This window comes from Athene noctua, chromosome Z (assembly GCF_965140245.1).
Source record: "Athene noctua chromosome Z, bAthNoc1.hap1.1, whole genome shotgun sequence".
Lineage (NCBI taxonomy): Eukaryota > Metazoa > Chordata > Aves > Strigiformes > Strigidae > Athene > Athene noctua.
In genome coordinates this window covers 24,779,826-24,798,779 of record NC_134077.1, presented here as the reverse complement: position 1 = coordinate 24,798,779, position 18,954 = coordinate 24,779,826, and the positions used below count along the sequence as shown (strand labels likewise).

At 39.4% G+C, this 18,954-nt stretch overlaps 1 protein-coding gene across 1 annotated transcript in view; it reads left to right on the top strand.

Moving 5' to 3' along the window:
- Window positions 1-18,739, top strand: part of LOC141973229 (interleukin-6 receptor subunit beta-like) — a 29,918-nt gene extending 11,179 nt beyond the window's left edge. Inside the window, exons 6-15 of the mRNA XM_074931567.1 lie at window positions 1,788-1,929; window positions 2,091-2,173; window positions 4,589-4,799; window positions 7,976-8,134; window positions 9,150-9,272; window positions 9,855-10,007; window positions 11,689-11,832; window positions 14,257-14,353; window positions 16,970-17,033; window positions 18,254-18,739. Of these exons, the coding sequence (XP_074787668.1) occupies window positions 1,788-1,929; window positions 2,091-2,173; window positions 4,589-4,799; window positions 7,976-8,134; window positions 9,150-9,272; window positions 9,855-10,007; window positions 11,689-11,832; window positions 14,257-14,353; window positions 16,970-17,033; window positions 18,254-18,739 (1,662 nt within the window). The remainder of the gene's footprint in view (window positions 1-1,787; window positions 1,930-2,090; window positions 2,174-4,588; window positions 4,800-7,975; window positions 8,135-9,149; window positions 9,273-9,854; window positions 10,008-11,688; window positions 11,833-14,256; window positions 14,354-16,969; window positions 17,034-18,253) is intronic.
- The last annotated feature ends 215 nt before the right edge of the window (window positions 18,740-18,954 follow it).

The following is an 18,954-nucleotide window of genomic DNA, read 5'->3' as shown; positions in this document are numbered from 1 at the left end:
CCAGGTGGCCAAGAAGGCCAATGGCATCCTGGCTTGTGTCAGCAATAGCGTGGCCAGCAGGGACAGGGAAGGGATCTGACCCCTGTACTCGGCACTGGTGAGGCTGCACCTCGATTCCTGTGTTCAGTTTTGGGCCCCTCACTACACAAAGGACATTGAATGACTCGAGCGTGTCCAGAGAAGGGCAACGGAGCTGGTGCAGGGTCTGGAGCACAGGTCGTAAGAGGAGCGGCTGAGGGAACTGGGGGTGTTTAGTCTGGAGAAGAGGAGGCTGAGGGGAGACCTCATCGCCCTCTACAGCTCCCTGAAAGGAGGGTGCAGAGAGCTGGGGATGAGTCTCTTTAACAAAGTAACAAGCAATAGGACAAGAGGGAATGGCCTCAAGTTGCGCCAGGGAAGGTTTAGACTAGATGTCAGGAAGCATTTCTTTACAGAGTGGGTTGTTAGGCGTTGGAATGGGCTGCCCAGGGAGGTGGAGGTGTTAAGAGTCGGGTCGATATAGTGCTGAGGGATATGGTGCAGTTGGACCCATGGATGAGAACTGTCAGTGTTAGGTTAATGGTTGTACTAGATGATATTCAAGGTCCTTTCCAACTTAGATGATTCTGTGATTCTGTGATTCATTTGCAGATGGGACTGAAGGGAGAGGGTGAGTGTGGGCATGCAAGCACAGAGGCTATATAAAGCTAGCTGAGAAATGTTTATCAATAATAGAATTAATGTAGATGTAATGTAATTTAATGTGGGTCTTAAATTGATTTCACTTCCATGTTGTTCTGCCAGAGGCTGGGAGTGTTTCTGTAATATTGTGTGTTGTGGGGTTTTTTTGTAACCAAGCTAGCTTTATTAGCAGAAGTATAGAAAGTTAATTAATTCAGTAAAAAAAAAAAGCACTGCAGAAAACCAAAGAGAACTGGTCACTTAAAAGTGAGGGATTTGAGTGGGGTTTTGTTGGTTTTGTTTTGTTGGCTTGTTTCTTTTTTACGAAATATATATAATTAAGAAAAAACTTTACAGGAGACAAATGCTAAAACAGGTATTTCAATCTGAAATAGTACTTCTACCAAAAACATCGTAACACCTGGAAATGACCAGACCAAAAGTCCACTTAATGCATGATATTGTGCTCCAAAAGCAGCCTTAAATAGATGTCTGGGGAAGGGTGTAAAATAGTTCAAGCATATAGCAACAGTTCTCTATCATACATTTTTGTCCAGTTTTCAGTGTAGGGATTTCCTTAGACGCAGGTGGTGTCTTTGTTTCAAGACAATCTCCATTCCTTATACAGTTGCTGAAGCTCCAGTGCCATCATCAGCTGCACATACACATTACTTCTGTGGTGCTAAGGCACAGGCAGCCACACATTCAGTCCAGCCACGCTCCTTACATCAATCACATGGACCTATTTAGACATACTGTAACTTCTGAGAATAAGGAGATTTTTTAAAAAAAATATTTAATTTGACGTTGATGTTCTTCAGAATGCCAACAAGGCTCAGAGTAATGTGATTATTTTTCAGTATATACTGCCTAATTGATTTTAAAAACAATATGTAGACCTGAAGTGTTGCTTACGTGTCCTAACTAAGCAGAACAAGTTCATGAAAGAGAGGGTATTTTCTTGAAAGAATGAAAAGACATTGGCTAAAATATGGAGTAATTTTTCTTTGATGGCAGGAGCCTCTACTCCCAGCTGCAATCAGAAGACTGGTCCTTGACTGAGAAAACAGTTAATTTAAGATTACGTTTTATTGCTGCCACATAAATTAAATTTCGTTTGCTTTTAGGTGCCTGTAGAAAGCAATGCTGTCAATGTCACCATTTCGAACTTAAATGCTATGACTTCGTACATTGTTCAGCTCAGATGCATAGCCAGTGATGGTCTCCAGTGTGTTTGTGTTTGGAGTAAAGAGATTTTGGTCCCTCACAGTGAGTGAATTACAGTTTTGTCCTACTGGGAATAAGCTTGAAAGTAAAAGCCTTTTCAAATGTTGTATCATACGAAATAGCATTTTCAGATACTGTTGAAAATATGAAGATCAAACTGATTCAAATGAGTGCATGTGTCCATCTTTTTCCACATTTACCAGAACTCATGAACAGGCCAAGAATATCATATAATGCAACTACTGAAATCTCTCCAGGCAGAAGAAGTGTTCTTCTGAAGTGGGAGGTAACATTCACTTTGAGTCTGCATACCTTCTGTTATGTCTGTGCTGTTCATTTATTATTTTATAGTAAAAAATACTTTCTCATTGTATTGAGAATACGCTGTGTAAGCAAAAGGTATTAAATATTGTACTCTTGCTTCAGGATTCACTGCATTTGTACAGTGGTGTTTTATGTGCTAGAAACTAGCAAGGAAATTCTATACCAATTTATGAACTTGAAAAATTAAGTGAAACAGCAACCTCTAGGCTCAAAATCATTGACTAGAATAAATATTCTTTACAGTTTGCATTAAAAATTGGTGTGTCTCATGTTTGTCTCTTACAATTAAGCTTTCCTTGACAGATCCTCATAAATCTTTAGCACATACTAGTGACACACCTTGTGTCTCATGAGTTCCTAAGGAGCATTCCTACTCTCAAGAGACCAGAAAGTTTTAGAAAAGCTTGGTAAATTTGCTACTAATTTACTAACTCAGAAATGCAAACACATTATAATCAAGATGGAAAAAGAGCCTCTGGCTTACAAGAACAGCATCTAGCTGCATGCTTCCCATAATGACATTTAAGGTTCAAACCTACACATCAGAGGCATCCCCTCTTCTGCACTAGGAGTCATTGTCAGCTGACAGACTACAGCAGATCAGTCAGTTTTACCAGCTGAAGGTCTCTTGGTAAGAAATGGAGAACTGACAGTCTTGAATGTATAGTCAAGAGGCCCACAGACAATTTCAATGAGCAAGTTGTTACTAAAGGTGTTTGCATGGAAACTAACTAATTCTATCTATATTCTGAGAGAAAGAGCATCTACAAACCCCAAGAAGTTTGCCATAGGGGACAACCCTGGCAGAAAGGACAGAGATCATCAGAGTTTTGAAATATCGGAAGAAGTGGAAAGTTTTCTAGTTACCATGCATTACACATGCATTTTTGTTAAGAGAAACAAAAGACAAGAGAGGGTTTTTTAGTTAAAAAAAAAAAAAAAAAAAGTAATATTAAATATAGTATCAGGGCTAGGACCTTCATTCAGGGTAACACACTAGTCTTATATGAAGTAGGGTTCAAGTCCAGATGGCTTCAACAAATATTGAAGGGGCTAAGAGAGGAGTGCACTTAATAATTAACATGTTAAATGTAGACAGAAAAAAAAAAATGTCTCTGCTGCCATACTTGTGTGGGCTGATCTGAAACAAAGAAAACATCCTAAAGATGTTAGAGGCTAGCCATAGCTCCTCTGCTTTTGCTAAAGTTCAGTAACCTCTACACGGTTTGAATCAACAGTCACAAGAGAGCTGGCTTCAGCTCTCAACACCCAACCAGGCAACATGGATGGCTTTCATGGCTGCAAATAACACAGTCCTCCTGCAGGACTGCACAAGATAGAACAGTGCTAGCCTTTTCTAGTCTCATTTTGCCAAACTAAGAAAGCTAAATTCTGCTAGTTTCTTCTTGTACTATAGACCACATATTTCACATATCTTAGGAATTATTTTTCCTACACAGAAACCTTTTCCAGTTTCAAAGCCTGGTAGAAGAACCATAACACTATCCCAGCAGCTTTACCAGAGCTTCCCTTCCTATCCTGGGTAAAACATCTGTTTCCATTTTAAGAGCTTCCACCTTTACCAGAAATTCCTCTCAACACATGTGCTTCTCTCTGCCTTTTAAATTACTGAATGTCATCCTATCTATGTTAATCCAAAAGTATCCAATTATTTCATTAAGATAACCCAATCTCCCAGTTTTGTCATATCTTCACACTATTTATTAAGTGCCAAGAAAGAGCAGACAAGCTTGATATCAGAAGTAAACCTTGCAGAATTTGCAGGCCTTTGTGTATTGAGTTCAGTTTCTATCTAGATTGCAGCAATTCCCATTTCTGGGCACTCATTTTCCAGTCTCTCATGAAGATTGTTGAAATAATGAGTGAACCATCACCACCTAAAAATACGCATCAATGGATATGTAACATGTTCCAAAGTTGTAGTATAATTACTAGTGTTTATCCTCAAAGAGACCAGATGCTTAACAGAGCCTAGAAGATGAAGATTCCCAGGGGCGTAAATTGTGACTAAACACCTCTCATTAACTTTCAAGTTCCTAATTATGAGGGGTGTGTTCCAGTGAAATGTAGAGAACGTTACAGCTGCTTCACTGCTGTTATTACTAATTGGATACACATAACTAAGATCTCAGTTAAGCAAAACACTTAATCCTGTGCTTAAATCCTCTCAGTTTAAGCATGCTCTTAATTTTAAGGAAATGCTTTGCTTCGTTAATTCCTAACAACCTAATTAAAATAGTGTGATTTTATCCCCATCATTAAAGGTAATATTTTGTTTATGCAATTTAATTCCTCTTGAATTTCTGCACAGGACGTAATAACATTTATAGTATAATAGTCTTTTTTCTCTTACTAGGTAACACAAAGTGAGAACATCCTTGGATATTATGTTAATGTGGAAAGAATACCCAACAACTGCATGAATTCATCAGATCGTATCTTTCTAAAGGATAGAAAAGTTCTTCTAAATGTCTCCATGGCTTGCTATAGGGTAAATATTTCTGCCTATAACAAAGCAGGAGAATCTCCACAAGCCATCTACATTGTCCCAGACTTCTCTGCAACAGGTACTTACTATTCATTAATTAGAGCAGTGGAGAAGTTTTATGAACAATCTCTAGGCTACCTTTTGGCAGTCTTTGGGGTAGGGTTAAGCATGCTCTTGAATATTTATTAGGCTGGTATTTTTGCATAGTGAGAGTCAGTATTGTTTCTTAACAAAGGATTGCAATAGAAGGTAACTAACAGACTAAGCAATTTAAGATTCCATTTAGAACTTCTTGTTTTCTCAATCTGGAGAAATAATTGTGTGCTAAATCACAGAATGACAGAATTGTCTAGGTTGGAAAAGACCTTGAAGATCATCCAGTCCAACCATTAACCTAACACTGACAGTTCCCAACTACACCATATCCCTCAGCACTATGTCGATCTGACTCTTAAACACCTCCAGGGATGGGACTCCACCACCTCCCTGGGCAGCCCATTCCAACACCTAACAACCCCTTCTGGAAAGAAATGCTTCCTAATATCCATTCTAAACCTTCCCGGGCACAACTTGAGGCCATTACTTCTTGTCCTGTCACTTACTACTTGGTTAAAGAGACTCATCCCCAGCTCTCTGCACCCTCCTTTCAGGGAGCTGTAGAGGGCGATGAGGTCTCCCCTCAGCCTCCTCTTCTCCAGACTAAACACCCCCAGTTCCCTCAGCCGCTCCTCTTACGACCTGTGCTCCAGACCCTGCACCAGCTCCGTTGCCCTTCTCTGGACACGCTCGAGTCATTCAATGTCCTTTGTGTAGTGAGGGGCCCAAAACTGAACGCAGGAATCGAGGGGCGGCCTCACCAGTGCCAAGTACAGATCTACCTATCAAAAGGTCTTTTGGAGATTACTCAGAGCTAAGTACATGCCAGCAGTTTAAACAGAATTATGTGAAATCTAACATTTCCTATAAGGTACATAGTATTCATAATTCACAGAATTATGTGCAAATCTAAGGTTTTTGGGCTAAGTAACTATTAAGAGAGTATTACCCCTACTGGCACACAGGAGGAGGAATAGGTAAGATGTACATGTCATATGTAGATGAAGATGTAAGCTTTTGTGATGCCTAAATACAGTTTCTTCATTTAAACAATAAAACTATTTAACAACATTTTTCTTATAGTAGAAGCTTGTTTCATTTGTTATAATCTTGAGGTATAATTATTACAGTACAAGAAAAACCTCTCTCTTCTGAAGTAAGATTTTTTTTTAATTAAACTATAGCATGCACAAGTAAACAAGTGTGCAAGTACCCTTGTTGATTGCCAGACAGCTGCAACTAATTGGTTTTCCAGGATTTGCTAGTGCACTCCCCTCATTCCATTTTCCTTTGCCCTGCAAAGACTTAACAACTTGGTTTTGCTCTTACATTTGACTGCTTTACCTCTGTTCTGATGAAATCTACACTATCACCTCAGGCCATCTTTTGAGTGACAGCTACTTGTTTACTGAATCTCTCAACTTGTTCTTCATGGCTCTCTCCAGACATGTGTTTCAGATTTGGTTGTACTTCAATGCCAGTTCTCTGTAGCTAACATGAATTACTTGTAACGTACTTGTGCTAAGGGCATTCCCAAGACAAATTCCTTCTCAGCATGCACAATTTTTCCTCAGATAGTACAGCCATTTTCTTTACTTTGACTTTATTATATTTGCTTTGAGACAAGAGAGGAAATTGAGAATTTTGTCTGTCTGTCACAAGATCCACTTCTTAACACAAATGACATGTTGCTTTTCTCCCCCCTTAGTTTGAGTCAGAAGGTCTTTCTGACTTTGTTAATCTCTCTCTAAAAATGTCAAAATGTTTAAGATCCTTGCAAAAAATTCAAAGTATATGAGATATGAAATTATATAGCTATAAATGAGTGGTGTTCCTCAGGGGTCATTATTAGGACTGGAGTTGTTCAACATCTTTGTTGGAGAACTGGACAGTGGGATTGAGGCACCCTCAGCAGTTTGCTGATGACACCAGGCTGAGTGGTGCTATCAACACACTGGAGGGAAGGGATGGCATCCAGAGGGCCCTGGACGGGCTTGAGAGGTGGGCACATGCAAACCTCATGAAGTTCAACAAGGCTCAGTGCAAGGACCTGCACCTGGGTCAGGGCAATCCCAAGCACAAATCCAGGCTGGGTGATGAGCGAGTTGAGAGCAGCCCTGCAGAGAAGGACTTGGGGTATTAGTGAATGGAAAACTGACTATGGGCCAACAATGTGCACTCCCAGCCCAGGAAGCCAGATGTATCCAGGGCTGCATCAAGAGACTTGTGGCCAGGAGGTCGAGGGAGCATCCTGGAGTGCTCTGTTCAGCTCGGGGGCCTCCAACGTAAGAAGAACATGAACCTGCTCAAGCAGGTCCAGAGGAGGCCACAAAAATTGTCAGAGGGCTGGAGCACCTCTCCTGTGAGGACAGGCTGAAAGAGTTGGGGTTGTTCTGCCTGGAGAAGGCTCTAGAGAGACCTTACAGCAGCCTCCCAGTACTTAAAGAAGGGGACCTACAGGAAAGATGGGGAGGGACTCTTTATCAGGGATTGTAGTGACAGGACAAGGAGCAATGGTTTTAAACTGAAAGAGGGTAGATTTAGATTAGCTATTAGGAATAAGTTCTTTCCTGTGAGGGTGGTGAGACACTGGAACAAGTTGCCCTGTTGCCTACAGAGAAGCTGTGGCTGCCCCCTCCCTGGCAGTGTCCAAGGCCAGGCTGGACGGGGCTTTGAGCAACCTGGTCTAGTGGAAGGTGTCCCTGCCCATGGCAGGGGGCTGGAACTACATGATCTTCAAGGTCTCTTCCAACCCGAACCATTCTATGATGATTCTATGAATCCTTCTCCTCTCCCAAGTAAGCACTATCTCACAGTTGCTCTAGGTATAGCAGCTAATAGCAGCTTATAGGATGTTATTTAGCAACATCAGGCTGCTTCTTCTTGAGGATTGGGACAGGCATTTCCCCTTTTCCAACTGTGGGAAATTAGAGGTCATGAACAGCAATTAACAATGGAGCTCCCAAAGACATTGCAAAGTACTAGATGCTAAGTTTCCTATATTGACATACTAGTATAAACCTTACTATATACTGGTCACCACCAATGATAACTAGTTAATGAACAATCTTTGAAAAAAACACAGAAGAGAAAAAGCAAGCAAAGGAGGAGAAAACTGCTTTTCTGTTTATTGATCTCTAATGGTATATTTGTTCACAGACTTGCCTGGCCAAATCCATGTCAAACACCAGGGAACTAATGCAGTTGTCACCTGGACTCCAGAATACAATCCAAAATGTTTTGTGATTGACTGGGGCTCTGGTAAAGAGGATATGCACATGAAAATAGTAACTACAGCTACTGGAAATTTCACACTAGGTAACAACAATCACATCTACTTATGGAGACACCATTTAATTTATTGGTTATTTTTTGTTGGGGAAGGTAGCAGTTTCATCTTGTTTTTAAGAGCAAACTGAAGATCTAGATAAATGCAACTCTTACCTTTGTCCAGCACTGAAACATCATCTAATTTTTAGCAACACCAAGGCAAATAAAACACAGAACTTTTGGTAGGATTATTCTGGTCACGACTGGGCAAGAAATGCAGCAAAGTTGCAGTTACTAGTATGATATCTCTCCTTGCCCACATTGTAGGCAGATCAATATACTACTGTCTATTAAAAATATTTTTTTCACTTGTCCCTAGCTAAATTAAATATAAACTGCTCTGTTACAATCCTCCTTAGATTATTTTTTAAATCCCAATGGCTGCCCTCGTCAAAGCCTAAATTCTCAACTACAGTATTCTACTTACCAAGCTAGGCATGATGAGCAGCAGCCAGGGATCACTTTATGGGACAGTCATCAAAAATCTTGATTAAAATCATATGGGTGACACCTGCAAAGGCCATTCAGGACTGGCTTTTGTGTACAATAGAGGACATTTAGCTTTAGGGTTCTATAAATGAATACACTCTTTTCCTGGGTTCTTCTGCAACATCTAGTTGTTTTGCTTGTTTTTAAATATACTAGCTGAGGGAGAAGTATCTGTCTGTGAACTAAGATATCTACAACCATTTGAGTTCCCTACTTCTCCTTTAGCAGCTCAAGACTTCCAGAGGGAGAGTATAAGCAATCAGGCATCTTTTAAAAAAACCCCTGTGTTACGTCTTGTTCTGCTTTTGAAATAGCTTGTATTAAGCATCTAGAAGCAATGAAGAAGAATGCATATATTTTATACTGAGTGTAAAGCACTGTAAACTTGTACTGTGCTTTGAGTCTCAGAAAGTAAGAACTATACAGAAAAGCTATGAAGTTGTTGTCTCTCCTCCACTTCTTTATCATTTATAACTTTTCAGTAAAACCTGATGTACCTTTATTTGTTTTCCAGACAATTGTCAGCCATATAAGTTGTACAAAATAATGATACATGCATCTGATGTGTGTCAGTGTCAAAGTTTCACAAGACATGAAAAGACTTTTGGAGTGACCCACTTTTACTCAGTTGAAGGAGGTATTCCTCCCCTTTATATAACCTCATCCCTTGTATTTCTTCTTGTTTCCTATCTGCAGCAGTAACAGGAATACTACACAAAGTTTCTTTTCCAGGTGATTTAGCAGCATTTTCCAGTGAACATTGCCTTTGGTCCTAGCAGTTATTCAGTGACAATGAATAACCTGAATGTTGTTCTGTACTGACAGGTCCACAGAAATACTATTATTACACATGACATTACCAAAATAACAGAAAGAGGGTCTCAGAATTAATACTCTGAACTCAAATTTAACTGTGGTCAAAGTCAGATTTTCCAGTCCCAAATCAGTAGTGTCATATATTGCAAGTTGAAATGAGTACAGCTATGGCTATTGGAGTCAAAGTGTTTGTAATGAGACAGTCACAATTTCTCCTACTTTGGTATTGTTTAAGATTCGGGTTTTTTTACTCTATGGGATTTCTCCTTTCTCTTCCACCCTTTATGTTATATTTGTGACAGCTAGAAGCAGGCCAGGAGCTCTCTAGGATGAAGCTAGGTTTCAGTCTTGTATGTCTATTGCAAATTTGATGCAGAACTTAAATTATTTTCTGATTTTTAAGTTCCTAGGACAGGTCCTGCTAATGTGACAATTCTGAATATCACAAAGCATTCTGCACTTGTGAAGTGGACCGAAATAGCTGCTGAAGACTGTTTGGGATTTCTCCAGGGGTACAGGATCAGCTACACAGATTCATCAGGGAAGAAGTCTCTGGGTAAGTCACCTTGGTGAGAACAAAGCAGCAGCTCAGAGCCATGACAGGAAAGCTCCAACAGCCCACGAAGTACTGTTGCAGCACACTACTTAGTTACTTATAGATTTCTGTGGGAATTGAACGCTCTCAAAGGTCAGCTCCTGGTTAGAGGTTTACTGCTCTAGACTGTCCTATGAATACCTAGAATTTTCTAGACAGCATCTCAAATTAAATGTTGATAAGAAAATATTTCTTTAAAGCTTACAGTTCTAAGACTACTGCAGAATTCTCTAGTAACACTGAAAGGAAGATGTACACTCTCAGTATATATTGTTCAGTCACAATACTTCTATGTTTCATTGCAGCTCAGCCAAGTTTGACTCTGAGCCTTCCTACAGGACTTAAGAAATTATATAGTTCTTTTTTGAACTCAATTAGCAGGGAATGTATTTTGTATTTCTTACCTGCTTTCAAAGACACTATTATTAATTCCATTTTTAGAAATATTTTCTTAAATTGCTAGCTGTTGTGTTTTACTGCAAAGGATGAAACTTCTATACACTGATATAAATTAATAGTTGTGAGCTCAAACTACTCGAGTTTTCAAAAAAGATCCCCATACTTCTTTGGTAAACATTTTTATTCTGGTCTATAGTGGAAAGTCTTGCAATAAACAATAATACATTAACTTTGCACATACTGACCTTCAAATAAAATCAAATACATACTGTGAAAGACAAATAGCACCTAAAACCCAACAAAGAATTCAAAGGGTTCTCTAATTTATGCTGGCCTACACCTTTACAGAACCATAAGATATAACAGAAGCTTCAAGAAGATGCATCATTAGCAGGAAGTTTGGCATTGTCTTCCTTCAGAGGCTCTATTCCACACCAAATACCTATCAGAAAGTCAAGAGGAGACAGAAGGGGAGTGTCCAAAACTGAACTTATTTTTTTTTTCCTCTGCCCTAAGCAGTCAGTACAACAGTGACAGGACACCTGATTGCCATGTTTTCCAGGCAGGAAGAATATTATTGGAGAATTTGGGGGAAGGAAGCCCGTAGGCTGCAGCACCATTTCCACTTCTATGAAGATTTTAAATTCACAGTGGAAAACTTGAAAAGTAATTTCTGCCCTGTTAAAGGCATACTATAGCATTGCTGGTTGCATTATTCTGGCAACCAGCTAGAAATGTGGAAAGTCACTGCACCCATCAGAAAAGAAAGGTTGAGCTGAAAGCCCTACAACATAGTGGAAGCAGAATTCAGAGCCCTTTTTCTTGGCTATGCATTACTGAATGATGAGTACCAGCACTGGTATTAATCGAGGTGAATAACTACTGACTACTGTAGTGAGGGTAAACCATGTAATAGTCTAGTCCTCACGTCAGCTGTTACTGACAACATGAAAACCACTGTTCAGTGTGTCAGGTGTATTTTCCTGTCCCACAGTATACACAGCCTTATGCACTCACCACCTAAACATCCTTGGTGTGTTAAAAACTCACGCTTTTTACCTCTGGACTTAAAATGTATGTTAAGTATTTTGGAGAAATCTTGTACCCATCCAAAGAACACTTGCACAGTGTGGCTTCCTCCAGGTGTGGATTAGGGCACTTTCCCCAGTCAGCTACACTGATACAGATTCAGACATAAGAGTTCGTCTAGTTGTGTCCTTCCCCAACTCTTCTTGCATTTCAGCTGTTACTCTCAATTCTTCTACAACAAGTTACCATCTTACTGGACTGAAGGAAAAAACCATCTACTGTGTGCAGATTTCAGGATTCACTAATGCTGGCGAAGGACCTCTGACTCTTTCAGAACCTTTCAGCACTCCAAAATATGGTACTGTAGAAGTTGTGTGCATCTGTGTTAACCATCACCAATCCTTGCTTTGTGTACTATATATGAGATTATCATCTACCCTTTCCTGCCTTTCAAGGAGTAACATGCACAAGATTTACTATTTAATCCTTAGTTACTGATAGCAAACACACAAATTTTTTCCTTTGTTAGAGATGTATCACTGAACAACTCTGCCTGCATTTCATTACCTAGCAGGCAGAGAAGACTTAGCTAGGGTTCCTCATCTCTGAAACATTTTCTGTCCCTTTTTTGCTAGCTATATGCACGTATCTTTCTTTATTGCCAATTCCTGTCATAGATTTCAGTAGTTTTCTGCCTTTGACTGGTTAAGCTCAGTAGTCTTTACCCTTGGCATGTAAAACTGGTTTCCAGTTAAACTCCTAATCCATTAACTGTAAAAAAAAAGTCTCTTTCAATTGCTCCTACTGTGAGTGACAGCTAATCAAAGTATCCTTTGTTTGCTAATAATTTAAGTACATTTTATGTAACAGGTCCTATAGTTATCTGGCAAAAGTTGGCTTTTTTCAAAGGTGCCTGGATAGACTAAGAAGATCAAGTTGCGCCAGGGAAAGTTCAGACTAGATATTAGGAAGCATTTCTTTCCAGAAGGGGTTGTCAGGTGTTGGAATGGGCTGCCCAGGTTGGTGGTGGAGTCCCCATCCCTGGAGGTGTTCAAGAGTAGGGTCGATTTAGTGCTTAAGGATATGCTGTAGGTGGGAACTGTGCTAGGAGAATGGTTGGACTAGATGATCTCCAGCGTCCTTTCCAACCAACATGATTCTGTGATTCTGTGATCAACACTGTTACATTTATAGTCTCATATATTGTAATCATACAGGGTTGGCTAAACATGGTGTCTCAAACATTTTTAACACCTTTCAGTTAAACTAAGTCTAACACTGCAGTAGACTATTTTTTTGTTTGACCACAGCTTCACTCAACTGAAGCTTTCTAAAATTAAAAAATCAAAGGATAGGCTAAGATGTCAGCCACAGGAAAAGTAACCTGTGAAATTCAGAGGCAGAAGTATGCAAATGGCTTCTCCCCACTACAACTTTTTTGTGTTAAGTGAAGAAGGTATAAACACAAACAACTGAATATTGAAAAGTGTGAAGCAGAAACAAAAAGGAAAGAAATTAAAAATCTTCCTTGAAATCAACAGGATTTCCACGCCCTCCTCCACCCCACTGAAATAATTTCTCCTGTCAACACAAGAAATTAAAGTGTCTTCACTGGAACTCTTCTGCAGAACTTTATTCCATGCATCCTACTGAACATATATTTGGATAGATTCAATTTTTCAGGGAAATAACAAAAATGCAGAGTAAATTTAATGAAACATTTTAAAAATTCAGGTAATTACATTGGATTTAAACATTACATTTACTATGTCCCCCCTCCCCAATGTTTCACAGGTTACTTAATCCATTAGAACTTCAGATTTCTTTGTCATAAAAGCCTTTTTCAGCAACAAAGCAATCTGCAGCTTTTCAAATACCTTTTTAAAGCAAATTTAAGTAGCTGATTTTAAAAAATATTTTTGTTGGTGAGTGGGTAGGAAGGGAAAAAGGAAGCAACCTTTTTGCAAATATGGTTTGTCAGTATCAGCAACACGATCATGTACTGACCACACTTTCCTGGCACTATTTTGAAACTTTTCATTTAGCTATCTGTAAAGAACACCTCAACCCCAACCCACTCTTCACATCACAGACTGCTATGGTTCCTGTCTTAGCAGCACCGCTCTCACTGCCTGAGCACTTTATCAACCTTCATTAACCTTTCAAGCACTTTATCTCCTTCAGGGGGGTGGTGGGAAGCATCTTGAGCAGGTATTAACATAGGCAACAGGAGATGGAGGTTCACAGCAAGGGTTGACAAATGGCTGACTGCAGATAAAATTGTCCAAATGTTCATTAACCAGTGAAGCATGGCAACTACCAAAACCACAAACCATATTATTGTTATTAGGATTGGGTGCAATCTCATTAAAAAAATAAAACCAGAACCCTATTAGCAAAACCTGAAATAGATTAAAAGCAACTTTCAAATAATTTCTTATGAAGTCAGACCTGCATCAGGGTCCTGACCCATTAAACAAGCTAGAGCTCACATAGTAGGACAGGGAGTAGGAATACTTCTTTTATTCTAAAGTATTTATCTTTGGATGGTGGATTTAAGATTTCAGCACCTATATGCAGATATCTTAAAAATACAAACCTGAAAGCTTTAAACCCCTCCAGAAATCCCAGTCTTGTTTTAACTAGATTTCATTTACAGGAATCCCAGAACATGTATAAAATTTGACTTGGCTTCTGTTTGAAATATTTCTCTTGTGGAGGCAACATAACCTCTCTATGCTTGAAATCATAAATCTGATTAAATCTCTTTGTTTCCTATTAGATAAAGGAGAATTTGAAGGGTTTGTGACTGGCCTTTGCTTTAGCATGATGTTCATTCTGGTTTTTGCACCTCTCATTTGTTCTCTGGTGCTTAAAAGGTAAGAATGGAATATTGGCTGAAGTTAGCAGCACTTCCATTTTGCTTAACCCTGAGTTTTATAGCACTGGGCCTTTTTTTGTCATTAAAAGGAACACAACTCATAAAGCACACAACACAAAAGCTATCCCACTCATTTACATAGAGCATTTACAAACCATGATAAGCTTATTAAAATTGTAAGAAATCTATAATCTTTTGCTACAGTTATGTGACAACCAGCTGTCTTAAACACCCTTGAAAATAGCAAGGACTATTTTTCACAGCGGAAAATAGGTTATATATATGGAAAAAGCATGCATTTGATTATTTTGGTCTTTTATTCCCAACTGATAATCATGTCTCTTCTGTTGAAACACAAAAATACATTTCAGTAGCATACAGAAACTGATGTTGCAATCTAAACAGTTTTCTGCAAGCACATTTGGATGTTAACTGTATAAATTATGCACATAGGCACATAATGAGAGGGAATAATGGATGGATGAGTGGAAAGAAGATAGAATAACAAGGGCACCTCTAAGATATAGGTAAGGTGCTAGGAGAAATTGTTCTCTGTGGTAATAAAATACACCCCCCTTAAATTAATCTGAGGTGCAATATTGGGGGCATACACTATCACTAAAAGAAAAATTATGTGCAGAGTAATGGATTCTAATATTAATTTTCGGATAACCTAGTTGCATACATCCATTTATATTATATTTTGATGTCCTAGAACACTACCCTCCCTTTTTCTCCTTTTTACAAAGCACTAGCCTCAGAAGCTGAAAGGACAGCTTCTGAAGGACAGAACAGACAAATGGTACAACCCATGACTGTACAGCATGACATAACTCACTTCAGCTTATGCATCAGGCTAAATTCCTGCTCTTGCTGTTGGGAAACAGACCACATGCCACATTAAGTCTCCTGTGCAGTTTCCTTTTCAGATTTTACTGTAAGTTGCTCTGTATCTGATCCAGCTTTTCTGACAAGAATTTGTAAGACCTATACAGAAGTTCTGACCTAGAGCAAGCTTCATTGTGTTAAACATAAGATCATACATCATTGTCTGGGATAATTAGGAAAGAATTTTGCAAAACTAAAAAAACAGCACACAAAAGCCCAGTGCAGCACTACAGAATAGCAATTAAGTATGTAGTAGTATTAAACACCTGAGATGAAGGGCCCCAACAAACCACTCATCTCAATTCCCTGCTTGATTTGTAATAAAAGTCTCTCGCCAGCCAAACACCCATCTTCATAAGATCAGGAAGGAGATCCAGCAGCCTCAGACTTCACCTCAAACCACAGTCTAAACAGACGCAAAGTACCTTACAGCTAATGAAGTCTAGGTTTGGTTTGAAAATTAGACAACACTGAAGCCAACACAAAGGCAGGGTCATGGGCTATGTAGCCTCCCACTGTCTCCCACAGCTGTGTTGAGCATTTTTCCTATGGAGGTGATTCATTGCCCAAACCTCACAGAGAAGTGCTCTGAGGGCAGCTGCTGACAGAGAGACGATCAGCTCAAAAATGCTGAGAGATGGTCTCTCTCCATTCCCACAGGAGCCAGTGATGAGCAGTCAGGGGTGACCAAGACCAGTGGGATCAGACAGCTCAGCAGAAACTCATTTTGAAATTTCCATCCCACCCCACTGCCACCCCTCTGCAGGGAAATGACAGCTGGCACCTGCTAGCCCAGCGCCAGCACCAGCATCCCAGAGTGGTGGGAGTGATACTCAGGGCAGCTTTACAGCCTGTCCTCTCCAGAAGGGCCAGGGAAGATAACGCCTGAGGTGGTGCCCATGGTGGGAGTGGCCCAGAGAGGCTGAAGAGTGTAGCAGCTTGTTGCCAGTTTTGTTATTTCTGAGCCTCTGGATGCAAGGAAAAAACCTGAAAAAAAAGGGCACCGATGAGAATCTATGGGCAAACAGCTGGCTGAAACTCATTTGAACAGCTCAATTCAGACTCAGCTCTACCTTATAAACCCCTTCCTCTACAGCAGAAGCAGCTGGTGTAAATTTTTAGTAAAGGTGTATTTAGGTTCATGTCAGGTGAAACATGAGATACTGTATCTAATAGCTCCCAGAAAGAGCCAAATTCAAACAATCAGGCAAGAGCAGAAGCTGTGTTGCCCTCCCATTCTTGTTTCTGGTCCCAGGGAGAGCCCCTTCCAGGCCACCAGTGTCCTTGCACAGAAGCTAAAACCAGCAGTAGCTTGCTCTTTGTTTGAGGGAAAGTAAACTTCTAAGTAGAAGCCCAGGAGCAAATACTTACTAAAACAAACTTCATCCTATATGTCCAAGAGTCCTCAAGGAAGATAGAGGTTTTGTGGAAATGATAGTAATTTAGGAATACACAGTGATTAAACATATAGAAATAGACAACATTACCAGCTCCTGTCACAGCTCCTTTGTCCCTCAACAAAGATGCTAATCGTCACTAACTCAGCATTTCAGTGTAGACTACCAAGTTTGGTCTTCAGTTTTTAATTGCATTATGCTTAATAGTCATTGCAGAATGTCTTGTTCTGATGATCAATAAAATGTTTTGTATAAATGGTAGTTAATTTAAATGCATAGGAAATGTCAGTCATTTAACCTAACAATAAATTTAGAATATTTCTTTACAGGCTGAAAATATCATGTTGGCCCAGTGTACCAAGTCCAAGAAACAGCAGTGTACTCCAAGATATGGCAAGTACTCTACTTACAATGTGAAAAAATACATAAGGGAGATCTTTCCTACCAGTTAATCAGTAATACTAGCTTTTAGTCTTTTCACACTTCACCCTAGTATATGTCAAATATCAGCAGTTGGGAAACTAGGGTAATATTAGAAATATAGGATGGGGGAGGGTTGTTGTTTAGCCAGAGGCTGTGTACACTTTTTAATTTAATAAAGGTTCTCAGACTTTTTTGAGAACATTATAGAGTGTATTTAAAGGTATGGTTGTTAAAAGAACAAAGCAAAGTTGAATGGGAGGAGATGGAGTCTAAAGAGAGAAATTCAGTTTTTATATCTAGTCAGTTTTCATCAGCTGGGACTGATTACTAAGTACAAGTTATTCAAAATGCAAAGTAACGTATCATGGCCTAATTCTCCAGAAGTCTCATGACGGAGGCCATGTATATGATGTTTACTGAAACTCTTGGATTGCCAAGATTTCGAAGAACAGCATACACATTTCCAAGCCAGAACAAAAATTCTAAGAAGAAAGAAAATAAAAAACAATGCACACATATTTTTTTCTTGCAAAAGAGCCATAACATTTTAATAACAAATTTAGAGCAACTGGGGAGGAGAAAGAAAAAAAAAGCTAATAGTTATACCAGAGAACATATCAGCCTGGCTGCAAACCCAACAGAACAATCTAAGTGGAAAAGAAGGATGCTTGGTGTTACAAACTGTTCTCCATTTAATCACGTAGAATTTGCAAAAACTTGTAACCCAAGGCATACTTAGATCACAACATGATATTAAGTTGAATAACAAACTGCTTGCAGCAGCTGATAGCTAAAGCCTGTTTGGATGGTGTTCAATTCAAGCTTCTGCCTTTTTATAGTAACACATTTGTTAACTTTTTGAAAGTTGTGGGTCTCAGAACAGCACATTGCAAAGCCTACATTTTATCACCACTACATTTTGTCCCAGGCACACATAAAAGCAAGAAAAACTTTGCTTATATACTGTGGGAGAGGAGAAGATGGTCCTCTCAATTATGGAAACAAGTATTTTCATTCATGTTTCTAGAACCAATTAAGATGAGATAAAATGGATTAGTTAGCATATAATACAGGCAAGTCCAGGCTGCCTGTCTCCTGGCTTTATTCTTTTGTTATTTATTTCAGCAAATTGCCAATTGCGCTTTGCAAAAGTAGGATAGTAAAATTATTCTTCTTGTTTTGTCTTGCAGACTAATTGGAAACCTGTTTCAAGGTCACTGCTTCAGGCCCTGTCAGACAATGATACCATCAGCCTTTATGTCATAGAGCATGAGTCAAAGACTACTTTGAAGCTGGACCTCTTTACAGATGGTGGAGAAGACAGCAAATGTGACACTTGCCGGTCAGAAGAACCTAGAAATAACATAGACATAAGCCTAAGGCATGAAGAAATCCCTGAAGAAGCAGTTACAAGTGAAGAAGAAGGAATAATTTCCATTACAGTACCACTCTTGAGTGACTACACCAGCATGGAGTTCAGCCAGAAAGCCCTGATGAGCCTGACAGTGAAGCTGCCTGCAAGAGCTTCTCATCCTTGTCTGGAAATGGAGTTAAGCAGTAAACCAGCACAAACTGAGCATCAGGTTTTGTTTGCTCCCCAAGACTACCTCAAACAAAGTCAGGTAGTATTTTTGCCATCTGGACCAACTTTGATTGGACAAGTCAATTCGAAGTGAAGTATCTTCATAATTTCACATACCATAAAAATCAAGTTCCAAAACCTCTGATGCTTGCATGGAGCCTTTAGGACAATGTAGGACAGTGACCTTGTGACAACAGTTAGTCTCTACTTCAATAAGCTTCCTTGCTAAAATAGATTGATTATATAATTGGATTAACTATTTCATCACAGTCATTCTGTGGAAAGTCCTACAGTCTTCACACAGGCCAA